Source organism: Dromiciops gliroides, chromosome 2 (genome assembly GCF_019393635.1).
Source record: "Dromiciops gliroides isolate mDroGli1 chromosome 2, mDroGli1.pri, whole genome shotgun sequence".
Classification (NCBI taxonomy): domain Eukaryota; kingdom Metazoa; phylum Chordata; class Mammalia; order Microbiotheria; family Microbiotheriidae; genus Dromiciops; species Dromiciops gliroides.
The window spans coordinates 573582375-573609814 of NC_057862.1; the positions used below are offsets into that span (position 1 = coordinate 573582375).

At 36.4% G+C, this 27440-nt stretch overlaps 1 protein-coding gene across 1 annotated transcript in view; it reads left to right on the forward strand.

Moving 5' to 3' along the window:
- TMX4 (thioredoxin related transmembrane protein 4) overlaps window positions 1-27440 on the forward strand; it is a 99443-nt gene that overhangs the window by 42537 nt on the left and 29466 nt on the right. The window contains exons 3-5 of the mRNA XM_043984646.1: window positions 11784-11829; window positions 13858-13986; window positions 17302-17347. Of these exons, the coding sequence (XP_043840581.1) occupies window positions 11784-11829; window positions 13858-13986; window positions 17302-17347 (221 nt within the window). The remainder of the gene's footprint in view (window positions 1-11783; window positions 11830-13857; window positions 13987-17301; window positions 17348-27440) is intronic.

A 27440-nucleotide genomic window follows, 5' to 3' on the forward strand; every position in this document is an offset into this window, starting at 1 on the left:
CCTGACTCCAGCCCCATCACTCTTATCCACAGCCACTGGAGTCCAAGCTTAATTTAACTGTGATTTCAGTTTTCCTTTTTTGCTTAGTATATGTTTACATTCTTTAATAGCAAAGCAAACACTATTTGCTATCTGTATTTTCTTGATATTGATGTTAAATAATAAGGGCTGTATTATTTCTTTTCCTGTCACTCTCATTATAACCTCTTCTACAAATCTGTTCCTCTTAAGTTGTTCCTGTTTTGTTTTTTTCCTAAGGGAGCTAAATTAGGCATATTGTATATGTCTATTTTGATGGCAGAAAAAAACAACTGCTTTTTGTAGCACTTAGCTATTTCTTTTGTGATAAATCAAGCCACTTGGTACATTGACTTTGCAAATGAATCTACAAATACCTCCCCTCTAGTTTGCTTTTCAATTCTTCTTTCTTCACCTTTCCTCCTCATTCTTTCACTCCTGCTCTCCCTCCCTTCACTTCCCATTTCTCCTTTCTTCCACCACCCCCTTCTCTCTTTCTCATCTGTCTCCTGACTCATTAGGAAATAAGGGAGGGAAGACTTTTCTTTAAAATTTGAGTAGGCTTCTCTATAAATCTTTTTAAATGTTTTTTCCTTTTTTTCTCTCTATAAATCTCAGACTGACCTAAATGCATGCATATGTGTAAGCTTTTTGTATCAAAACCCAAATAAAGCAGTTTTTTTGAAGATGACTAATTCAGACCTAATATAATTCATTTTAAAACCCTAAAGCTAAAACTTCAAATAGCACTTTCTCTTTTCAGAGTGGCTAACACTTTAAATTCTCAAGGAGTATAACTGCTCCCTTGACATATTTGAAGCTAAACATTAAAGGGTAAAGAATACATTATTAGAACTGACTAGAGAAATGCAATATGCTTGGCATTACTTTTCACTCTCATGGTTGACATTTATCCTGACTTAAATTTCCAATATCAGTTCTTAAATGGGCTTACTAGTATATGATAATCCAAAGGATTGCTTGAGCTCATCTTGACAGTCTTATTGATTTGGTTTAGTATTTACTTAATACCAATAGTATGCTTCAGCATAATTCTGAGTTCTTATCTGGTAGTGAGCTGATTTTAAATTTAAAGTATGGATTTACTAAGAATGTTACTATTGCTTTGAAATTCTGTAGGTTCTGTGGTAATGTCCTTCATGCTTTGACTTTTTAAGAGTTGTTAACTTGTAGTTTTCTCCTTGTTTTTACAAATATATAGAACAGTAGGGAAACCCCTCCACCTCCATGGTGATCTCATTCCATGCTGTCTCCTCTAGCAGATTGCCTCCTCTATCATCCCCACACTATCACTTATCTTCTCTCCCTTTTTATCTACTAGCTGCTTTCCTACTATCTACAAACATACCCTGCCCTCAATAAACTCTGACTTGATTCTTCCATCCCCACCAACTGTTATCCTGTATCTCTTTTGCCTCTTAGGACTAAATTTCTTGAGGAGGCCATCTACAATAGGTTTCCCCACTTTGTTTTTCACTCTTCTCACTTCTTAACTTTCCTCTCATTTTCTTAGTTCTCTATAATTAGGCTTCCAACCTCATCATTCAACTGAAGCTATTCTCACCAGTTACCTATGATCTCTTAATTGCCACATCCAATGACCTTTTCTCAATCCTCATCCTTCTTTTAACTCCCTGTATCTTTTTACAGTTGTTCACTCTCTTCTCCTTGATATTCTATTCTCTCTTGGATTTTGGATACCAATATTTCCTGATTCTCCTTATTCTACTTATCTGACCACTACTTGGTCTCCTTTGCTGGATCTTCATGTAGGTCACCCCCTCTAGGCATACATAGCTGTCCCTCAGGGCTCTGTACTAAAGGTTTTCTTCTCTCTTCCTCTATACCAGGGCTTCTTAAACTTTTTTCTACATGCGTCTCCTTTTCGCCCGCAGAATTTTTACATGACCCCAGGTATATAGGTATATAAAATAGGCATACATAACCTTTTACTGTTGCCAAATTATTCGCAACCCCCCACATTCAGACATGGAGTTGCAACCAGCAGTTTAAGAATTTTTGCTCTATACTACTTTACTTGGTGATATTAACTCTCATTGATTCCATTATTAACTCTATAGTGATCAACCTGCCCAAAATGGAATTCATTGTCTTTTCTCTGAAAACCTCCCTCTTTCCATTCTTTCCTGTTACTGTTGAGAGCACCACCATCCTTGCAGTCTCCCAGGCTTACAAATCTCTTACTCCCCATATCATATCAATCTGCTGCCTAGCATTGCCATTTTCACCTTTATAACATCTCTCAAATGAGCTCTCCCCTCTCCTATGATACTGCCACCACCCTGGGGACCCTCATCTCACTCCTGTACTATTGCAATAGCCTGGTGATCTGTCTGCTTGCCACAGGGCTCTCTCCACTCCAATCCATCCTCCTTTCAGCCATCAAAGTGATTTTCCTGAAGTCTAGGTCCAACCATGTAGGGACTCAGTAAACACCAGTGATTCCTTCTAAATTCCAGGATTAAACATAAAATCCTGTCTGACATTCAAAGATTTTTCATAATCTAACCTCCACCTGCCTTTTCAGTCATTAAAAAAATTCAGGTGGTTTTTTTCCAATTATATTTAAACAAAAATTTTAAAATACTTTCCATGGGGATTTTATTTCATTTTTTAAGGCTTCAGACAACTGCAAATCTGTGGTTACAAATCTACATTGGTCAAGGAAGTTTCCTGACCCAGGAGTTCCTTACAATAGTGAAATTATAGGTCTGGGTTTTTGTTGTTGTTTGTTTATTTGTTTGTTTGTTTTTAAATACCAGTAGCTATGCTGGCTTTTTGATATATAGAAACAGTCACTGCCTCTAAGGAGCTTATATTCTAATGGTGGGGTAGGGGAGACAACATGGACATAGATAAGATAGAGATAGGGTGGGTACTGCAACTGTTACTTCATTGGTATAAAGGGTAGAGAGCAGTCCTCAAAACTAAGAAGAATTGGGTTCAAGTCCTGCTTCTGACATGTACAGATAAATACAAAATATACAGAAAGGAATCAGGAAAGGCTTCCAGTAGCAGGTGACACCTGGGCTGCATTTTAAAGGAAGATAGAGATGCTGAGAATCAGAGATGAGAAGGGAGTGCATGCCAGACTTAGAAACTATGAGACTAGCTTGGTTGGAATGTCAAATGCCAGTGTGGCATATAAAACTATGTGTGGTCACCTTATTTCTGTGTCAAATTTGGGGAAAATTAGCTGGGGTTTCTAATATATTTGTTACTTATAAATTAGAAGCTTTAGCACCAGTTTTTGGGTATTAAGCATTTATTAAAGTGTATTAGATATTAGTAAAGAGAGAACACGTAGAGTTCAGAAAGTTCAGAAGCCCTACATACCTAGGATAGAAGAGTCAGAACAAGGCACCCTCACCACCTTGGAGTCTCAGGCCAAAAAGTGGAAGTTCCTGTGCCTGTGAGAGCAGAATATACTTCTGGGTCCTGATGAGAGGCAGCCCCTACACACCACTGCAGGCTAATTGGCTAGCATCACCTAAATCCATTGGTTCACTGGACTTAAGGGCAGTCCAAGAGCAGAATGTGCCAAGGTCAGAGAACCCACCCACTGAGGGCCAGGCTCTCAGGTAGGTGTGGTTTCAATCAAGTCAACTTCAAGTAAGTCAATCAGCAAAATCAATCCAATCAATATTAATATAATCTCCTCCAAGGGGGGGCCTCTGGGCATTCCAAAACCTGTTATTTTCTCACCCCATTAGTTCTTTTTCAGTTCATCATCCCTGCACTGACTATGCTCTCCTCTCTTCCCTCTCTTGACCCCATGGTGAGCCACACTTCAATTCTTTATTATCCTCTACTCTTAAGTCCCTTGCCCCCTTAGCCTATCACTGATCATCCCTTCCTGAGCCCTACCCTTGGATTACTTCCACCATCTTCTGTTTTCAGCCCTACTTACATGCTGCTGAATAAAACTAGAGAAAAACATCAAACTGTACTGTTGTGGTCTACTACAGATTTATGTTATGTGCTCTCAACTGGCCCTTTACTTATGCAAGACAACCCTTTTATGTGTGAGAATTGGAGTGCCACCAACCTGCTGAGAAAAACATTGCAGGGAAGCTCCTCCCTGAGGAGAAAGCATGAGGTGACCTTTCTGGGGTTTTGAAGGTCAGATTGGCATCCAGGAATTGTGCCTGCTGCCTGTGGGTTGTGTCAATTAGTGCTACCAGCCAATTAGCTTGGAGCTGTGTGTGTGGATACCCGGCTTCCTGTTTCAGAGGGGGCTTCTGGGAGAAGTGGCAGAGGAGCATGGTCTTTTCTTGCAGGAACTGGCTGTGAGCAGAAGGAACACTCTCTCTCTTTTAGATAGCTAGATGAAGGTCTCTCTCTCTCTCTCTCTCTCTCTCTCTCTTTTTGCTAACTCCATATATATTGGGGGGGGCGGTGAGGGTTAAGTGACTTGCCCAAGGTCACACAGCTAGTAAGTGTCAAATGTCTGAGGCCGGATTTGAACTCAGGTCCTCCTGAATCCAGGGCACCATCTAGCTGCCCCACTCCTAATATACTTTAATAAATGCCTAATGCCCAAAGACTGGTGCTAATGCTTTTCTGATTTAAGGCGACCTCACATTAGATTTTAAACATCACAGCTAGAATTTTAGGCTTTACATATACCTTCCTAATCAATTCACTCACCACAGCCACTTTTCCAAACCTTTTTATCCCTCTTGAAACTTTCCCTCACTACTCTTCTCCAAACCCTCTCATCTGAGAACCTTATCTCATAATTCAATGGAAAAAATGGGGATGTTGGCAGAGAGCTCCCTCTTTTCCTTTCTTCCTCATCTCATATCGCACACATGCCTTCTACCACTATCTCCTTAATCACTCATGTCTCTCTTGAAGAGTTGGCTCCTCTCTTTGTCAAGGTAGACCCCTCTGCATACATATGTGATCCCATTCCGTCACATCTTCTTCATCAGGTTGCGCTCTATCATCTCTACTCTCTCACTAATCTTCAGTCACTCACTTTCTACTTACTGTTTCTCTGCTGCCTACAAATATACATTAACAAAACTGTGGAATTTATGAAAGGAAATTAATGTATGGGGCAAGATAATAAGTTCACTCTACAATATATTCAGATTAAGATGCTGGTGGAAATACAAGTTTTATTTATTTAATTTATTTGAAGATAAATGAAAATATAGAAACAAAACATAGATTTATTAAATTTGAAGGTACTTAAAAATGAAAACATTTAGATGAGGATCAGTTGAGAGAGAAAGACAATGTTGTGGTGGGAGTATATGATGCTAACTGCCTGGTCTAAAGGATGAAATGGATGATGGTTTCTAGAAACCACAAAAATGGCATTGCGATGTTTTATAGTAGTGACTGAGCATGCCAACTGTACATCTGGGCATCTACTTGATTTCTGTCTGTGAAAGCAGAAGTAGTAATAAAATTTTGCCTTGCTTTTGATAATAATTTTAATTTTTTTCAAAAATTAGGGGAAGTGATGAAAAAAACATCATTTTGAATCTGATCTTGATTAAAAAGAAAAATTGTTAAAATCTACTAGGACTCTTTGGAGATGGTAGCTAACTCATCTTAAAATATGTTGTAAATAATTAGAAAGCTGATAGTAAAGTATGCCTTGTCTAAAATGTGTTTTAAAGTAGTCTACAATTCAGTAGGAGACCTTAATTTAAGAAGAATGAAGTAATCTCTAAAAAGAAATTCTGATGCCACAAATATAAATGGGCTATCTAAAGAGATTAAAGTTCATACTCTTGGAATTTATCAATCAACTTTGCTTTAAGGAAGATACATAAAAAATGGAAGTAAGAGCAGGAAATGTAAAATGAATACAGAAGGCAGGTACAGTTTTATGTAGTCTGTGGAGACCTAAAATCTAGAATGACCTTATATAGTGATGAATTCTAAAAACCTGTACTATTGTGTTTTTTTTAAGCTACCTTAAAGGCAAGCAAAGTAAGGGATAGAACTATTTCTTGGAAGTGAATGGGGTGGTGATAATGGATGACAGAGACTCAAAACTACTTGGCACTTTGTTTTTCTTTCTTTGTCAAGGATAATGATCTTAGAATTTAGGAAAGTAGAACAAAAATATATAAAAGAGAATTGAAATCAGAGGTATATAGTAAAAACCATTCAATCAAGGTAACCAGACCCAAGTGAAATACATACTGAAGGAATTAGGAATTATGATAATTTAGCCAGTGTCAATGATCTTCGAAAGACTGTGAGAATAAGAGAGATGCTTGTAGACTGTATAACTAATGTTTTCTTGATTTTTTCAAAGAAGAGAAGGGGATATCTGCAAACTATAAGCTACTGAAATGATCATGATTCAAGGCAAAATTCTAGAACATTTGATTTTTGATTTGTGAGTGCCTAAAATACATATCTCCATGACCAAGCATGTATTCATCAGGAACAAAACATGCCAGAATTACCTGATGTCCTATTTTTTTTAATAATGTTACTAGAATTGGGGGGAAAAACAAACATTTCATCAGTCTGCCAACAAGAATTTATTAAGGTCCTGAGACTACAAACACTAGCAGAATGCAAATATTCCCTGCCCTCAAGGAGTTTATATTCTAATAGAGAAGATAACACATAAAAGGGAGCTGAAAAGACATGGGGGGGGGAGGGAGGGGTGTTACCCCACTCTGGATATGATAGTCCTGCATCCTGGAAATAAGACAGTAATGCATCCCAGAGAGAAATGAAGAATTGGTTGGCCTGAACCTCTTTAAATTTGAAATTTTGGGAGGACGTAGACAATTAGAAAGTGAGACCTCGGGGACAGAGGGTACTTCTAATGTGAGGAGTCATGGGAGGGAGGGGAAGGGTAGGGGCAAGTTTACAAGCAAAGGAGGTTTCAGTGGCGTGGCTGACAAAGTCCTGTGGAGATGAGTTATGATTGTTGATGTTGTTCTTCTGGACGTAATGGAAAAATATAGTCTGGAGGATAGTAACTACATTTAGGTAGATCCAGAAAGTATTGAATGACTAGGCTCAAAGAATGGTAATTAGTAGATCACTATCATCCTAGGAGATCCCAGTAGAGTGTGATTGGGCTCTGTCCTTGGAACTGTTTTCATTATTATAAGTGACTTGATTAAAGGCACAGATGAAGTTTCGGATTTTTGGGTTGGCAAAAAGCTGAGAGGGATATGTCCTGGATAGGGATAATCGAGTCAAGTCTCATGCCTGAAAAAGTCAACTACTCAAGGAGGGGAAGCTTTGGCTAGATAAGAGCTCATGTAAAAAAGATCTGGCACCAAAGCACAACATGAGTTACTAATGTAAAGTGACAACTAAAAATTAGAGCAGTCTTAGAAAAGCATTATGTTCAGAATGAGAGAGGTTATAGTAAACTCTTTACTCCCTACATTGTATTCTGCCTTGGTCTGACCACATCTGAGGATTGTGTTTACCTTGGGACACCATATATTAAGAAAGATAACGATGAAGTTGAGCAAACTTGGAAAATTGCTGTCAGGTTAATGAGGGAACTCAAAACCGTGGAATACAAGGGATGTTTAAATGAACTAGGAATGTTTAGTTTGGAGAAGACCTTGAGGGATGAGGAGAGATTTGATAGCTACCTTCAAACATTTGAAGAGCTGCAGTGTAGAAGAATTATTCTTGTTCTGGTCTCCTTAACCCCAGAGGGCAGAGAGTCATGTTTTATCTCAGTATCGGGGTATGTGTGAGTGTTGGGGTGGAAGGAACCTTTCCTAACAATTGAAAGCTATTCCAAACTGAAATGGACAGCTTCATTAAGTAATGAGTGCCCTCTCATTATAGGTCTTCACAGGACAGCGAATGTTTTTATTTTTGACTTTGAGTCCCCTGAGCCTTACACATATAAGTGCTTTGTAAAACTTGTTGAATAAATGAATGAATAATTCATTGGAGCTGTTATAAAGATTCATGTTCAGTTAAAGGTTAGAGTATATATCTGGATTCCTTTTCTTTTTCTTTTTCTTTTTTTTCAGGGCAATGAGGGTTTAGTGACTTGCCCAGGGTCACACAGCTAGTAAGTGTCAAATGTCTGAGGTCAGATTTGAACTCAGGTTCTCCTGAATCCAGGGCTGGTACTTCATCCACTGTACCACCTAGCTGCCCCCTGGCTTCCTTTTCAACAATGAAATTCTTTGGTTTTATGTGGTCTGCTATCACTTCTCTTTTTTTCTCTTCTCTCCAAGTCCTCAAGTTTACTTTTTTTTTTTTAGGCAGGTCAGGAGGGTTAAGTGACTTGCCCAAGGTCACACAGCTAGTAAGTGTCAAGTGTCTGAGGTCACATTTGAACTCAGGTCCTCCTGAATCCAGTGCTTTAATCCACTGTGCCACCTAGCTGCCTCTAAAGTTTACTTTTAAGAACTTGGATGAACTATAACTATGATTTTTAAAATCATATTTTAAAAAAGAATGTATATAATTGTAAATTTAGAATATTAAGGGGGTAAATGTCATAAAGTATGTACTTCTGTATTGGAGACCATTGTTGAGTTAAGTCAGTGAAATCAGATCCATCAGAGTGCTAAAAGATTATCATTGTACATATCTTAGCATTCTTCTGGACTATGGAGCCTTTACTTTTTTTGTTAAGAAAAAGAACATTTGAAACATTTTAGCCTTTTTTTGAATAATGTACCAAAGATATATGGTATATTAACATTAAAAGCAGAGACATGCAAAGATTCATCAGAGACATTTACTAAGATTTCTTTTTTGTATGTGTGATGCACCATGGTGAAATTTGGGAAAAGTTAGAATGATAAATATAATAATGTATCTGTTCTTAATGAGTAGTACAGTAGAGAACAGGAGTCCTTAATATGGGTTATAGTTTTTAAATATTTTAATAACTATTCAATATAATTAATTTCCTTTTAAAGCTTTCATATTTTATTTTATGCATTTAGAAACATAATTCTACAATAGGTTTTTAAGCTTCACCACACTGCCACTGTGTGGACTATGACGCACAAAAAGTAAAGAACTCATAGTCCAGAAGAATGCTAAACTAGGTACAATGATAATCTTCTAGTACTCTGATGGATCTATGATTTCATTGGTATCACTGTTCACTTTCTTTTCCAATGAATACTATATAATCTACTCTTGTGATCTCATCTTGGTAGTATTCTTTTTTTGGGGGGGGGGTACAGTGAGGGTTAAGTGACTTGCCTAAGGTCACACAGCAAGTAAGTGTCAAGTGTCTGAGGCCAGATTTTAATTCAGGTCCTCCTGAATCCAGGGCCGGTGCTTTACCCACTGCACCACCTAGCTGCCCCGTTGGTAGTGTTCTTTATGTCTTATCCTAAACCTCTATATATACAGTGTGATGGAGGTATTCCTTTGGATTCCAGTTTGACTAAAGAGCAGAGCTGAAGTGAGTGGAAAATAGTGTGAGATAAATCTGGAAAAATTGGTTGTAGTCAAATTATGGAGGACTTTGTCATGTTTGGGAGTCTGGCTTTTATTCAGTTGGCAGTGAAGAAATGCTGAAGGGTTTTGAGCAGTGTAATGACATGCAATCACAAAATCTCAGATTGGGAATAGCCCTCAAAGAGTATTTATTTAGTCTAATCCTCACCCCAACAAAAATCCCTTCTACAAAAATGCCAATTCCAGCCTTTGCTTAAAGAATTAAATTGAGGCAGATCCCATTATCTACCCCCCCAATCACTTTCATTTATGAATAACTGTTCATTGTTAAGAAGGTTTTCCTTATATCAAGTCAAAATTTGCTTCTTTGCAACTTCAGTCCTCTGTTGCTAGTTATGCTTTTTGAGGACAAACAGAACATACGGCAGTACATCAAATACTTGGAGATACTTAATATGCTCTGCCCTCTATCCTCAAGTCTTCTCTAGGTTAAACATCCCTGGTTCCTTCAACTGTTCTCTATATGGCATGATGTCAAGGCCCCCTCGCCATGCTGGTCTTCCTCCTATGGAGGTACTTCTGCTTATTAAGCGATACCTTTACCAAAATGTAATACCCAGACCTGAGCATAGCATTTCAACTATAGTCTGATCAGTGCCGAGTACAGCAGTCCTTTGCCTCTTTTATTCTGAATACACTGCCGTCCTTAATGTCACCTAAGATCCCCTAATTAGTTTTGGCTGCTATATCATACTACTGATTTCTCATTGATTTTATGGTCCATTAAATTACTCAGGTTTTTTTTTCCAGATCAATTGCTATCTAGCCATTGGCATCATTATCTTGTTCTTGTAACACTGGTTCTTTAAAACCAAATATTTGATTTCTTATTTATCCCTGTGCAATTTGTCTTATAGAAGCAGCCCAGTGTTCTGTCCTATTGAGATTTTTGGGATCTTCCATTTGTTATTGAATATATTAGCCTTTCCTCTCATATTTGTGTTATTTGCTTGTTTGGGAAGGCCTTTCTTTTCCTTTAGAAGATTAGCCCCAACTCTAACCAGTTAACATTATATAGGTTGGGTGATGTGACTTGATGATCTCATGCTAGATGACTGCAGAAGGTCTTTCTCTGATTAACCTTTCAGCCTTCTTTCTGGCTTCTCAGACAATATCCTCCTCCATCTTAGTTTATCATTTTTGGTACTGCCTAATTAATCTTACACTGCTCTTACCTTGTCATTCTTCTGTTCAAAAACAATGACAGACCATCACATTTATCACATACTTGTATTGTTGTCCCTGTTCTCCACACCCCAATACTTGCCCGTTTAAGCTCCAGTATTAGACCATAACTTTCTTGAGGTTAGGGATTTTGTTTTATACAACTATATGTGTTTGATGCATTAATTTATTATTTTGAAAGAAGGGATAGTTAAATGAAGAATTTCTGTTATCAGTATGTTTCAGGGACTTTTAGTAGGACCACTAGAGCAAATAACTTCTTCATTTAACCTTCCCCATGTTTTTGTGTTTCCATTACTTGTGTTCTACATTCCTTATAGGAAATATGATCGATTAATGCTCCAAATTGTGTATCTCTTTATATAGGCTGTTTCTTCTTATGTAGGAGATACAGATCAAGGGGAGGGTGCAATGGAATAAGGAAAAATGGTGATGTTTCAGTGTAGCAGTTGAAACATTTTACCTTGAAAAGTGCCCTTGTTTATTCTCTGTAAAAAACATAAGGAACATTGGGTTTGGAGACTTATACATTACCTAAATCACAAGGTTGTTGTGAGGTTCAAATGAGATAACATAAAGTACTTTGTAAGTCATAAATATCAGCTATTAATATTAGAGTATTGAATAAGTAGGATCATTGATACAGTAAGAGATTAGTTCTGGGATCACCAGAAATATATGCCAGAAATTTTAATAGTAATGTGTAACAGTAGTAGGAAAAAAGTAGTAAGTAAATAGCCATATATAGAATTGAATCATGTGTCTTAACACTATAATGTTGATGGACATTAAAAGTCTATCTTGGGGCAGCTAGGTGGCACAGTGGATAGAGTACCAGCCCTGGATTCGGGAGGACCTGAGTTCAAATCCTGCCTCAGACACTTGACACATACTAGCTGTGTGACCCTGTGTGGCATGCCTGTCACTTAACCCTCATTGCCATGTCAAAAAAAAATGTCTATCATGATTTTGGTATGGATACAATTTTGAAAAGATGCTTAATTCTTACTATTTGTTTTTAGAAATGAATGATTCAGATATTGCCCTACCAATTATGACTTTTCATGTGGTTTCTTTTGTTCTTTTTTTAGGTTTGAGTGGCCGATTCTTTGTCACCACACTTCCAACTATTTTCCAGTAAGTTTATATATCAAGTGTGGAACAAAACTATTCACTTTCTAATATAAACAGAAATCACTCAATAAAAATGTCAACAGTAAATCCCAGTATGTCTCTGACAGTCACCTTTTGTTGAGCTTTGTACTGTCTTGTTCTGGATTTTATAAAATTTGACAATTTCTTCATTGTTTTATTCTCTATGGAGATTAATTCAAGAGTTCACAGCTTTCTGATCCCCATTGTAGATCACAGACTTTGACTTTTAATATAATTTCTCAGGACTTGATATATCCTTGACTAGTACACCTTACTGAAAAATGATAAGAATCCATTATGCTTTATGCAGTAAATCATAGGCTGATAGGTTATAGAAGGTCCTCTCATTTATTCCCCTGTCATCACATTAAATATGCTTGAAAGCTCAGAGACATTATTTTCTCCCAATTCCCTAATTCTCCTTAAGAAAAGAAGAATTCATAGGATTTTATTAGCTCATTCCAATGGTCATTGCTAAGCAGATTCTGAAGTAGCAATTCACCACTGCATTTAATAATGATAGGTGGTGCATGATTTGATATATAGACTTTAAAAACACTTGAAGTCAGAATAGGTCACGTTTTGTTTTGTTTATTTTCAGACACATTATTTAAGTGAAAACATATTTCCTTTTGGCAGTAATTCTCAAATAGGGCCCAGTTAGTTTGCAAAAGATGTAATTTCAGAAATGTGAAAATTGAGATTATAAATACCATCAACCAATACAATTAAATACATATATATGCATATATTTGTAAACATATTTAAATAATTTTAAATAATTGGTAATAGATTTAGTTAGGTAAAATAGTGATGGGCTGATAAAAATTCTAGCATAAGCTTTCCTTATTTGAAATTTGGGGGTGTGGGTAGCTAGGTGGCACAGTGGATAAAGCCCTGGCCCTGGATTCAGGAGGACCTGAGTTCAAATCTGGCCTCAGACACTTGACACTTACTAGCTTTGTGACTCTGGGCAAGTCACTTAACCCTCATTGCCTTGCAAAAAAAAAAATTGGGAGTTTTCATTTTTACTAGATAAATTATGGAAAGTAAAACTATATATGATCGCTCTATTACTGTCCTAAGTGTAGGAAAAATTAGCTGGGGTTTATTACATATTTGTTACTTATAAATTAGAGGCTACTGTACCAGTTTGGGGCATTAAGCATTTATTAAAACATATTAAATATTATCAAAGAGAGCGCACATGGCTCTGAAAGATAGGAAAGACAAGCTAGGAAATAGAAGAGAGAGAAGAGAGAAAATGGGGAACCCTAGAGGGCTGGGTCTCCTCTCACCAAGTTCCCAGGCCCAAAGAGCCAGTTTCTGTGTAAGCTTGCTGTGGGCAAGAGCAGAGCCTACCCATACACATTGTTCAAAGCTAATTGGCTAGTATCATTGAAATCTATTGGTTCACTGGATTTGAAGGTGGTTTGCGAAGTTGTGCTGAGTTCAGAGCCCAGAGAACAGATCCTCTGGTGGGAACAAGGCTTTCAGGTAGTTGTGGTTTTGAATGAGGTCACTTCCTGACTCTGGGCTGACCTTAAGAAAGGTCTGACCTTAAAAAAGGTCAGGCTTGGGCTGGGGGTGGGAAGGGGCAGGGGGGCCCTTGGAGTCCCAAACCCCCTATTATTAATAATTTTCTCACAAACTTAAGATCATAGGTACTTTTAAATTCATAATTTTGGCTATGATAACTCTGAACATTTTTTCTTGTTATGCTATAGATCACTAATGTGCCTATTAAATTATAAATTCCTTTAGGGTTAGAACTGTGTGTATATGTGCATATATACATATAAAATAGGTACTTAAAATGTTTATGTGTGAATAGATAATACAAATGTTTTCAATCTTTGAATCTCCAACCCCAACCTCAGTGCTTTATGTGTAGTCAGGACTAAATAAAATGTTATTTAATAGAATTGAAATTAAAGCAAAATTTATTTTGGTTTTATGATGTTCAGTACTTGTATTATTAATGGATATTTTTTTCTGTCACACTCGTAGTGCAAAGGATGGGATATTTCGCCGATATCGTGGCCCAGGGATCTCCAAAGACCTTCAGGATTACATCTTAGAGAAGAAGTGGAAAGCAGTTGAGCCTGTGTCTGGCTGGAAATCCCCATCTTCTATAACGTAAACTATGCCTTGCTTTTACTTAAAGAGATGATTATAAATTCACATAAGAGATATATTGGGAACCAAATTAACAACTTTTTAGGCTCCAAAATTCAGAATTTCCTGTTTATACATCATAAGCAGAGCATAGACAGCAAAAAATATTCCATGCTGGTTCTGAAACTAGTGTACATATATTATAGCTACTTTTCAAATTCCTATGTGGCCTTCCTGTGGAGACAGACACTTTGAAGAGTCACAAATGTTTATACATTTTTAGACAGTGACTATGCTGATTTAATGTAAACCAGAATTTATAAATCTTGCAGTGAGTTGTGCTAACAGTATCTCCTTCATACAAAACATGGATTTGTGTCCCTTTTCAGTTTCTTTTACCTTTGAATTAATTTGAAGCATGAAATCAATTAAAAAATATAATGTATCATTCTTGTTCCATAGACAGTTCTTTAAAGGAGTTGATAGGAGTTTAAGACATCTAGTGAGGTAGTAAATAGAATGCCAGACTTGGAATCAAGAAGATGTGAATTCAAATCTTGCTTCAGATCCTTACTAGCTTTGTGAATCTGGGGAAGTTACTCAACCTTTCTCAGTCTGTTTCCTCATATGTAAAATGGGGATAATCATAATATTAAATATGTAAAGCATTTTGCAAACTAAGTGTCACTTAAATACTCATCATCACCTTTCTCATTGTATTATTATTGTCATTTTCATACTTGTAGCTATTTCTAGTAGTAGTAGTAGTAGTAGTAGTAGTAGTAGTAGCAGCAGCACCACCACCACCACCACTACTACTACTGCTACTACTACTACTACTACTACTACTACTACTACTACTGCTATCAAGACACCAGGGGGAACAATTACGTTGGCAGCATCTTTCAGGGCTGCCAGGGGTTCAGGCAGTGATTGTCAATAGCTTCATGCCTCATCCAAGGCTAAGTAATAATCAATGTGGTTGGTATATTTCCTGGTCTAAGAGTTACAAAAGAGCTTTGTAGTTCATTTTAGCTATCTATAGCAAAATTATTCTGCTGAAGTCCTCTGATTCCATGCCATGATGTGGAGGTAACCCTGATATTTTTTTTTTGGTGAGGCAGTTGGGGTTAAGTGACTTGCCTAGGGTCACACAGCTAGTAAGTATTAAGTGTCTGATGCCAGATTTGAACTCAGGTCCTCCTGACTTCAGGGCCAGTGCTCTATCCACTGCACCACCCAGCTGCCCCTAACCCTGCTTTTTTAAGGACTTTGTAATGGAGCATAAAATTTGACAAGTCCTTACAGAACTGAAAAGTCTTCAAAAATGGTCCCATTCTTTCTGTTGTGTGTGGATCAACTTAACTAAGTCTTAAAAGCCTCATCACCAAGTTGGCCAAGGGTTATAAAGTGTTCAGTCATAGCAACTCTACCTATTAAGTTCATAATTTATATATTCAGTGCAAGAAAGGATCTGAGAGATATTCTAGTATATCTTATGCATTTTGCATTTGAAGTAATTGCGGTCCAAAGAAGCCAAGTTACTTGGCTAACATTACAAGAGAAGGAACTGGAACATTTGAAATTCAAATTCAGATTCTTTGACTCTGTTGGTGGCAGGAGTATTCAAGTATAAGGAATCAATTTTTGCTGTCACATGGTATACCAATGCTGAATATTTCCTTAATAAAATTGAAATAAACCCTGAATAAATTACCCAGTAAATAGCTTTTTATATTTTGTGTACATAATACATTTTAATTTCTTTGAATAGTGCTAATCTATGTTATTCATTGGGGTCATGAAGAATTGAACATGACTGAACAACATGTTAATTACAGTGTAGGAAAGACCCAGGTTTATGTTTTTGTTTAGTGTACTCTAAACTTTCTTCTGAGAAAATTTTCATAAAGAGTTTTGTAACTCATATCACTAATATGAGTAATATCACTTTACACCGCGATTATATTTGCAAAACACTTTGTCATCAGTTGTCTTATTTGTTCTTCAGTATATTTGCTAAGTAGTTTGCCTAAGGATAGAACAGATAGTGTTAATACCAGTTCTCACATGGGGACATTAAGGTTCAGACAACAGGAGTGGCTAGACTAAGATTACACAATTAAACTATTCCTAGTTTTGTGGGGGCAAGGGAGGAGAAAGCAAAAGCCCATTTCAAAACTGAAACTCATTCATGTTGGTTAATATTTTTTATCCTGACCTGTGATCTCACTGGTTTGGGAACTCTACACTGATACAGATTGGCAACTTACATCTGTAATGTATAGACTGAGAGAATTAACTAGGGAGTTCAGAAGTTAAATGACTTTTCCCCTGGTCATTTAACTAGAATAGCTAAACTATTCTTGTCATTGACAAGAATTGAATACAAACCTTCCTGCCTCCCAGGATAGCTTTTTATCTACTTCCAACTTCTTGTGATACTCATTTTATGGACTCTCTATTTTATGGTGAGAGTTACAGATGTGTGACAGGCTTTGACTCATGTGGTAATTAAATTTGGACCTTTGATGTTTGAGCTAACTAGGGTTTTATTTTTCAACTTTATATTATATTCTTGCTTAAAGAATCCTTGCTTGGCACATAGTTGACATATAAATGCTTGTTCTATCCCTAGCTCCTTGCTAAATTATAACATTATTTGTAGGAAAAAATATATGAATAACAATTTTAATTGGAAATTGACTTAGATAAGAAAACTGAAATGAGTTTACATATCCAAGAGAAGGTTGGTAGATACTTTCTCAACTTGACATTACCAGTGCAAAGTTGGCAGTGAGGTGGCCTAATGGATAGGGTTCTAGACTCTGGGTTGGGAAGGCTTTACTTACTAGCTGTGTGACTCTGGGTAAGTCATTCCATCTCTCTTAGCCTCTATTTCTTCATCTGTGCAATGGGAATAATAACAGCATCTACCTCACAGAGTTTTCATAAGTCCCAAATAAGACAATATTTGAAAATGTCAGTTGTTATTATTGCAGTTTTCAGTCAAGCTGCCTCCTTTCTAGTCCCTCCTAATGAAAAAAAAAAAGATCAGTGGTGAGATGGTAAGGAAGGTAGTTTTTCACATGATATATAAGATATCATGAGATGCTTTCATTGTGTAAGTGGGAGATAGCTGTGTATCAGGATTCAGCCAATTATGTTTGTTTGGACCCTGCCACTATACAAAAACACCTTGTTTAGAGGGTAGCCAGTGAAAAAAAGATATTGGAATTATTTTTTATTGACTCTATACCATTTATCATTTTTTTTGTTTTTTTAAATCATATTTTATAAAACTGCTAACTTCTCTCCTTTAATTTTAATTTTTAGAATGTCTGGAATGGCTGGGCTTTTCAGTTTATCAGGCTGGATACGGGTGAGTAGCCCTTAATAATTCCATTGCAGGAGTGCTTACTTAACATTTATTTCAAAGATAGGAGTGAAAAGTCAATGTGCTAACAGCATGAATATAAACATTTGACAAATGTGTACCATGATTTAAGTTTTCCTCTTATCACCATTGATTCCATGCCCTTGGTAGGAGTTTTATGTCCTTGTAGTGTAAAGGCAAAAATTGAGCAGGACTTGTAGGTAGTTTGTCAAAATCACATTTTTGTACAGTAGATGATAAGCTACTAATCAAAGGCAAAATGTTTGATGTTGTTTTAATTCTGTTTTATTTTTCTTCAGTTCTAATCCCCCTGCTGATCAGAGTGTTAGGCCTAGAAGCAATTCACAATGGATTTCATTGAGTAGTTTCAGAGGTGGTTATCCAGGTTTGGCTATTGATTTACTGTGTAATCTCTACAAAGTGACTTAACTCCTCAGTTCTCTGTTTCTTCATTATCAAATTAGGGAGATCAAATCTAAATGATTTGGCAGCACTGCTGTGAAATTGGATAAAGCTCTGAAAAACCCTTTTAATATCATCTAAAAAAAGGTATTTTTATAATAAGAGTCTCAGCATAAATTGGGTTGTTTGACTTTATCTTAATGCAACATTTGGAATATTATCTCAGCTTATGTTTTATTCTGCATCTCATTGCTCATCATTTTTCAGACATTTATCAGGCATCCATGATGCCTGATATGAGATTTCTCATCTGTATTAATGGAGACAATGTTGCTACAAAGATCTTTCTCTGTCTAAATGTTCAGCTTCCTTATAGAATGATAGGGATAATAATTTAGTCAAATTAGTCATACCCCTTAATTATTTTCAAATATCTGTCTTCTTTTCTATGCATCTTGTATTTCCTATACATATGCACATGTATAATCAAGCAAATATAGCATGTGGTACTCATAGCAAGACTTGCTATCTAAGATGATAAAGCCAGATTGCTGTTTCTAATATCCTCTGTGGATCAAGGATTATGGTGTTTTCCAGGGCTCATCTGTAAGTTATTTTTGGACAATTTACAATTCTACTCTAACTATAAGTCTCTATTCTTTAGCATTTTGATTTTTAAATAGTTTAAAAGTCTATTTGTTTATGAATATGTGTAATTTATGGATTCTCCTTCCCTCCCTGCCAAGTTAATTCCTTTTCCGCCTTTTTTCTTATTCCATTCCTGCTTCTCATTCATTGCCATAGCTTTCTCTATACAGTTTGTGAATGATTGACAAGTTAGGTTGTTTTTTTTCTTTTTTGATTTTAAAGGCAGCTTTTTGGTTCTGTTTAATTATCTTTACTTCTTTTTTAAAAAATTCTATTTATTTATTTATTTATTTATTCATTCATTCATTCATTTATTTATTCATTCATTCATTCATTTATTTATTCATTCATTTATTTATTTATCTATCTATCTATCTATCTATCTATCTATCTATCTATCTATCTATCTATCTATCTATTTATTTATTTATTTATTTTTTAGTGAGGCAATTGGGGTTAAGTGACTTGCCCAGGGTCACACAGCTAGTAAGTGTGTGTTAAGTGTCTGAGGCCACATTTGAACTCAGGTTCTCCTGACTCCAGGGCCGGTGCTCTATCCACTGCGTCACCTAGCTGCCCCAATTTTCTTTACTTCTTTATGTTGTGAAGCTCTTATAAGACAGATTGAGTTTTTCTGGAAAAATCTCAAATATTAAAAAAAATGCCATTCGTTATGAAAAGGAAATTTTTTGTCTCCTCCTTCTTGCACTGCCTCCTCTTCACCTAAGGGACTCTATTGGTTCTTTTGCCTCAGTTCTACTTAGAATAGACCTCTACTGGTAAGTCCAGGGCCTCAAATAGAGGACTTGACCTGCCAGCCTCCGGCATCTAGAGCAGAACTCCCTTCCTCTCAAGTATACAGACCTTCAAGTGGAACCCTGAGTTTGTTGGGAGCATATCACTCTGAATTCAAAATGGAAGACCTCAAAGAGGTCAGAGCATCTCTTAATGCGCCAAAGCTTCTTCAGAGCTTTGAAGGTTTTTGCTTTTAGAGAATCTGCCTGCTTGAGGTTGTAGAACTTAGGTCAGACATCTCTGACACAGTGACACCTGTGTGATACAGTGGCCCTGGCTAAATGTTGGGGCATGCAAAGAAAGGCAAAAATATGGTCCTTGCCCTCAAAGAGCTTTATAATGGGGAGACATGTAAAAATTCTTTGTGGTAATTTTGGCCCTCACAGACAAAATGCAAATAACAACATTCATGTAAAATATACACAGCAAATGTGGGAAGCAATTTCAGAAGGAAGTTATTAGTAGTACAGGAGACTAGTAAATTCCTCTTGTAGGAAGTGGGTTTTGAATGGTCTGAAAGGAAGCCAGAGAGGTCATACAACAGCTAGGTGGCACAGTGGATAGGGCTCTAGGCCTGGAGTTAGGAAGACCTGAGTTCAGATCTGGCCTCAGACAATAGCTGTTTGATCTGTGGCAAGTCACTTAACATTTGTTTTCCTCAGTTTCTTCATCTGTAAAATGTGGATAATAATTATACTTGCCTCTCAGGGTTCTTGTGAGGACAAAATGAAATAATAATTGTAAAGCACATAGCACAGTGCCTGGCACAACCTAAACACCATACAAATGTTAGCTGTTATTATCAGAGCAGAGATGGGCATTCTAGCATGGGAGAAAGCTACAAAAAAGCTTGGGGTTGGGGGCTGGAGTGTCATATGCAGGGAACAATAAGAAGTCTCATTTCATTAGATCATAGAGTATTCGGAGAGGAGTAAACTGTAAATTGAAAACATTGGAAGGGGGCAGAATGCAAAGGTTTTTAAAAGCAAAGCAGGGTTTCATATTTGATTCTGGAAATAGCAATATTACAAAGCCATTGAAGTTTATTGAGTTGGGAGATGGGTAAAGAGTATGAATTTAACTTTAAAATAAGAAAAATATACCTACATTGGTCTTAGTTTGTTTGATCTATTTCTGTCAGACTTCTAAACAGCCTACAAAATCAAAACAATGCAATACTCAAACATGTGGAAGAGATTAGGTAAGATAAAGGATGGGGAAGGAAAGACTTCCTAGGCAAAATGTTGTGGAAAGTGCACTGGATAGACATGGAGTCAGAGAGTTCTGGGTTTGAATACAGCCTGATATTTACTAGGTGTTTGACCCTGTGCAAGTCACTTACCTTCCCTAATCCTGGGTTTCCTCATATGGAAAATAGTACCTGAAATGTTTTCCATAGGACTATTATGGGGGTCAAAGGATATATAATATTTTACCAAACTTCTTTATATGATTCCAATAGGGTTCTAATACCTAAACCAGAGAGGGATAAAGCAATTAACCAGAACTATGGACCCATATTGCTAATTAAAATTGATGCAAACATTTTAAAGGTAATCTTAATTCAAAAAGGTGATAGCAATACATACAAATAATTTTTTGCATGAAAAGTAGAATTTATAACAGAAGTACAAAGATAGTTTGCCTTTAGGAATACAGTATAATAATTTAAAAAATAAAAATAACTAAGCCATATGATTATAACAATAGATGCAGAAAAAAGCTCTTTAAAATTTACAGCATTACCTATTCTGATTCCTTCTATTTCTTTTTCCTTTCTTATTTCTATTGCTAGGATTTCTAATACAATATTGAATAATATTGGTGACAGTGGGTATCCTTGTTTCATATCTAATCTTACTGGCAAGTCTTCTAGCTTATTACTATTTTTTTTTAGGCAGGGCATTGAGGGTTAAGTGACTTGCCCAGGGTCACACAGTTAGTAAGTATCAACTGTCTGAGGCTGCATTTGAACTCAGGTCCTCCTGAATTTAGGGCTGGTGCTTTGTCTACTATACCACCTAGCTACCCCCATAGTTTATCCCTATTACAAATAATGCTTGCCTGATGGTTTTAGGTGAATGTTTTTTATCAATTTAAAGAAACACACACACACACACACACACACACACACACACACACACACACACACACACACACAAAACTACAAAGGCCCTATGAAGGAAGATGCTATCTGCATCCAGAGAAAGAACTGATAAATAGAAGTACATATCCACAATACATACACACACACACACATACATATTTGTGTCTAATGGTAACCATTCATCCCTAGGGTTGAGGGAAGAAGGGGAAGAAAAAAAAAAAGAAGAAAAAGATACATGATAACTTTATTATATGTTTAAAAGGAATAGCAAAGTTGTATATAATAGGATTGCAATTTCATGTGCAATCATCTTTTTTTTCCATTCTATGTTATGGAAATGCTTCTTTTATTAAGTTCAGAATAAAATAAAATTTAAAAGAAAAGAAAAAGGAAAATGTACAGTATTCATTTATGCTAAAATCTTTAAATGAATTGGCATAGGACGGACATTTTGATATGATTTTTCAAAACTTATTTAAAGCCAAAAATAAAACATTTACAATAAGGAAACACTAGAAATTCTCCTGTTAAATACAAGGATAAAGTAAAGATAATATTACTTTTGACATTATTCAAGAAATACTAGTGAAAGCACTAAGTCAAAAGAAACAAATTAAGGGCATAAACATTGGCAAGGGGATAAAATTATACATATTTGCAGAGAACATGATGATTTATTTAGAAAATCCCAGAAAATCAACAAAAGCAATATACAACTTAATTGAGGCAATTCCAGTAAAGGAACATGATGTAAAATAAGTACAATACTATGAACAGTATTTCTGTATAGCAATAACAAAATCCAGGAGGAAATAATAAAAAATAAATTCCATTCAGGAGAATTAAAATGGAAAAAGTATCTGGGAGTTAATTTACTGAGACGCATTCAAGATATATAAATATAATTATAAATGTTATTTTTTAAAATAACAGCATAAATAATTGGAGAAATAGCCATTGCTCAGGGTTAGTGCAAGCCAATGTGATTAAAATAATACTAACTGAATTAATTTACCGATTTAACTAAATTAAACACTGGTAGTTTGGTAGTTCAAACTACCAAATGGGTCCTTTATAGAGTTTGATACATTAATAACAACATTAATTTGGAAAAACAAAAAGTCCAGAATCTCAAATGAAATAATGAAAACAAGTAGAAGTAATGGGGACAGGGTGGGGAGGAGAGAAGAAATGCATTCGAAGCTTGAAATAATATATTTAAATAGTAGTCATCAAAACTTTGGTACTAACTAAAAAGTAGAAAAGTATATGAGTAGAACAAACCAGATAATGAAGAATTAGAAAGAAAGCATTTACATCTAGGGACTCTCAAAAAAGAGGGAGTAAAAAGGCAGTAAGTACACAATATGAATCAAATATGGGGCAGCTAATTTATTCCTACAACACAAGAAAAGCCAAAATTAAAAGACTCACAAAGTTTCATGAACAGAACAAGATTCAGTAATTTTCACGCATAACTGCTGTTAAAATTTGTTGGGAAGGGGCAGCTAGGTGGCTCAGTGGATAGAGTACCGGCCCTGGATTCAGGAGGACCTGAGTTCAAATCCAGCCTCAAACACTTTACATTTACTAGCTGTGTGACCCTAGGCAAATCACTTAACTCCAATTGCCTCACCAAAAAAAAAAAAAAAAAATTGTTGGGAGGCTAGTACTTATCCTCAACAGAACATCAAACTATTTGCAGAACTACTAATTAAGCATTTAGTTTTCTTTTCCTTCCTTCCTTCCTTTTTGTTGAGGTGATTGGGGTTAAGTGACTTGCCTAGGATCACGCAGCTAGTAAGTGTCAAGTGTCTGAGGCTGGGTTTGAACTCAGGTCCTCCTGACTCCAGGGCTAATGCTTTATCCACTGCACCACTTAGCTGCCCTTAAAGCATTTACTTTTGACCATGGCTCTATACTACCCAAATAACTTGTGTTATTAGTCTGCTGGCAAATCAGTCAGGCTTGGGCCAATCCTCTTGTTGTCTTCCTCTGCAGAGCAGAAGGTTCTTCTGTTGTTTCCCAGGAAAAGAAACACAAAGTTAAAAAGGCTGGTAGCATCCCAGGCTAATGTTCTCCTTGTTCAGTCCATGTTTCCTCATGGGGACAATAATAAAGCAAGGAAGGGCAGCTAACCATCCTTCCATACCCTCTCTCGACATGGGAGAGTCAACACAAAGAATATACTACTTGCTGTTTAGGGAAGAATCTCAGCAAAGAGAGTGACCTGGGGTTATTTGTTCTATTAGCTGACAAAGCCCCTCTCCTATTACTCAGCAAGAAGACAAGCAATAAACCACTCAATGTTTACTAAAATACTAAAAAATACCTTGTAGCTCTTGGCTCTAAAGCACTTGACCTATTTCATTGTGGGAGAGATATAGCCCCTACTAAACTATAAAGAACCATTTCCCAATGGATGAGTTGTTAAAGATTATGAACAGTTCTTAAAAGAATTGATAACTAATAATAGACATTTGAAAGTTTGCTCCAGTTCACTTATAAGAGAAATGGAGGTCAAAATAACGCTGAGGTTACACCTCACACCTAGCAAATTGGCAAAGTTGTTAAAAGATAGCAATAGTCAGTGATGGAAGGGTTAATAGGAGGATAGATATACTACAGTTGGTGAATTTGTGAATTGGTGCAATTATTCTGGAAAGGAATTTGGAATTATGTTTTTGTTAAAAAGTGACTAAAATGTCCTTTCTCATATATACCAAAATACTCATTATAGCACTTTTTGTAGTAACCAAGAAAAAAAATTGAAAATAAAATAGATGCTCATTGTTTGATCGGTAACTGAACAAACTGCAGTATGTGAATATAATGAAAATATAACAGCACTATAAGAAATAATGAATATGAAGAATTAAGAGATGTGGGAAGACATTTGAACTGATGCAAAATGAAGTAAGCAGAACTGGCAAATCAATATATTTCAGGGACTACTACAATATACTGTGGACACCATTCAAGCAAGCAAACATTTATTTATTAAGCACCTATGCTGTAGAAAGAACAATAAAATGAACCAAGGCTGTGAAAAAAATGAGATAGGAAGTAAGGTGCTTTAGAAATTGTGAAGGTGATATATGTATGTGCCAGCTATGACTAGGCTTCAGGCATTTCTTTTCACTTGTCACTACAAAACATTTAAATATCAGTTCTCTTTCATTGTAATATTGATTACCCCCTCTTAAGTCTATAATTACTTTTGGTAAATTAAATTATAGTTTAACTCATTGAGGTCTTGAGATAAATACAGTAAAATGTTGCCTTTCTAAGGAATAAGCTATATATTCATCTTTTTTATGTCCTTCTCCCAAAAGCTTTTGTCAAAGGAATTTTGGAAATTTTGTCTTAGTTTCATTAAAGCCAGATATCACTCTGACACAATGCTTTCTTAATTTTTCTAAACAAATACCTAAAGTTTATAAATGAATAGAAACTATATTGTTTATTTAGTAAATTTCATGCAACCTGTGTGAAAAAAGGGATTAGAAATGGGATTCTTACTGAAATTTGTAAATAGCCAGCGTGTGGTTTTAAAACAATTGCAGTTATTGCCAAAAACAAGAAGAAACTAACAAAAACAAATGACTGCAAACTAAGACAGATAAACACGTAAGGAAAGGATGCCATCTTGTGGGCTTTTAGGGTAGCCCAGATAAATCGGTGTGAAAAGCTACAAGTAATCCTGAAATTGTCCAATTTAGTCCGTTGTTAATAACAAAGTAAGTGAAACACAGTGCTTCCCTTAAAAGAAACTTTAGTGGAGGTTTTAATGAAAAAAAAATAGAGTCCCCTTAGACTGTGAGCTCTCCCCATTAGACTGTAAGTTCCTTGAAAACAGGGACTTCTTTTTGCCTTTGTGTCCCTAGTGCTTAGCACAGTGCCTGGCACATACCTGGAACTTAAATACTGGTATTCCAATTAGTCTTAACTTCTAAAATGAAGTGTGTGTGTGTGTGTGTGTGTGTGTATTTCTGTTATGTGCTTTAAAGCATCATTACCAAGCACTCAGAAATCTAGTTCTTTTAATTAATCTGACACCATTGCAAAATTTTAACTAAATAAAAGAAAGGTATGGGATCAAGGGCACATGTAGATGGGTTGTCATTGTTGAGGAGGGCCTCCTAATTATGGGAGACTGGAGTAAAAGAGGAGAAAATAGGGAATGAATTAAGGAGTTTGGAGATGAAGAGAAGGGGAAAAGATGGAGCTCATGGCCAATGACCAGCCTTTATTTTCTTAGTCAAATATGAGCTGTGGTTCTTAAGAGGGCGTGGAGAGAGGAACTTTGAAAACAGAAGAAACAACCTCTGTGGGGAGTGGAATAGCGAATTGATCAAGGAGAAATAAATGCTTCAGTAAGTCCCTAGTAGTTAACATAAATTTGCAGGTGATTCAGTCAGCTTAGTTATACAATTTCCTCCATCTAGCAGCATGGTAAGAGTGGTAGCAGATGATAGTGGAGGTAATCCAGGGTCGGAATTTGATATGATACGAGAAGCATTAAAAATATAGAGGGATGAGAGATTCAGGAATAGCAGATAGTATGGAGTTGGATTATTTAATTATAGCATCAAGAATAAGGAGGGAGGAAAATTAAAAACAGAGCTGGAATTATGGGCTGAGAAAGTACTGAGGTGTAGAGTGATTAGAGGTAACAGAAGAAGTGAGAAGGAGCTTCTGCATTGTGTTAGAATGAGGAACCTTCAGAATTCCCTTCCAAGAGAGGCTCATTCTTCAAGGGGTGGTCATAGACAAAAGTGGGATAGCAGTTGCCCCAGGAGCCTTACTGTTAATGGAAGGCCCTTCCTGCCTGGGTATTTAGTGAGAAATGGGAGGCTTTGACATTGTTGTAGTGACACACCTCAGAAAGGAAGTAGCCCCAGAGCAGTAAATTCTAGGCACAAGAAAGGCACCATCCAAACCTACTCCTTCAGTATTGTTAAAATCTGACCCCTACCCTTCAAGATCCAATGATGGAGAGACCAGGGAGAAACAGGTGCTGGGGCTGGAACATTATTAGTGGCGCCCCATCATTAGTTAGCCCCATCTGACTGAGTGCTCTATGACATTGTAGAAACTCACAAAAGATTAGCAGTAGAGTTCAGGGCAATACGTTTTGATTAGAGAGGAGAGGGAGTCTCTAGTCCTTGTTTAGAATCAGGACTGGAATATCTATTCTCATTAGTCAAGCACTAGCAATTCTGCTTCTGATCCTGGCTTAGTGGTCCCAGAAGCTTGTGGCTTTCTTACATTTAGTCAAGGAAGATTAGCAGTAGTAAAAGGGTAAAACGTTTCTGGGTGAAGAGACCTAAAACTTGATTGGCCCAGGACTGAGACAGCCATTGTACCATTCAAGACACAAAGAGTACAAAGGTTAGTCGTCTCCAATGAGGGCAGATCCCAGAAGCAGTCACATATTCACGGTGTTTTATGCACATATATTATTAGTACTAGGTCATCGCTAAAAACTGAACACCAACCAATAATCTTCATGTGGAAAGAACTGATGGAAAGTCACAAAATTTTGTGATGCTTTGAATATTGAATACAATGTTTTGAAATATAGTAAAACTATGATTTGATTCAGGATCACAGCAAATAAAACATTGGTTGAGACTGTCTGTCTTTCTGTAGATAGGCGGTTAAGTAGATAGGCAGAATCTCAGATTCTGGGGGCCATTAAAGGTAACTGGTAGTTTTTTTTAAAAACAAAAGATTAAGATGTATTCATCTACTTACTTTATTAGTCCAAGATTTTTAAAACTGCTACTTAGATGCATATGTGTGTTTAAAAAGTAAATGGTGTGTAACATTTTAATAATTTGTATTTTGAGAAGATTAACATTTAATTGCATTGTCTTTAGGAACCCATTTTCCTAGGTTTCCTTTAGGAAATGCAGGGGCAGCTAGGTGGCGCAGCGGATAGAGCACCGGCCCTGGATTCAGGAAGACCTGAGTTCAAATCCAACCTCAGACACTTGACACTTACTAGCAGTGTGACCCTGGGCAAGTCACTTAACCCCAATTGCCTAACCAAAAAAAAAAAGAAAGAAAATGCATATGTTTCATATGGTTTGCAGACTCAAAGAACCTTCATGGTTCCCA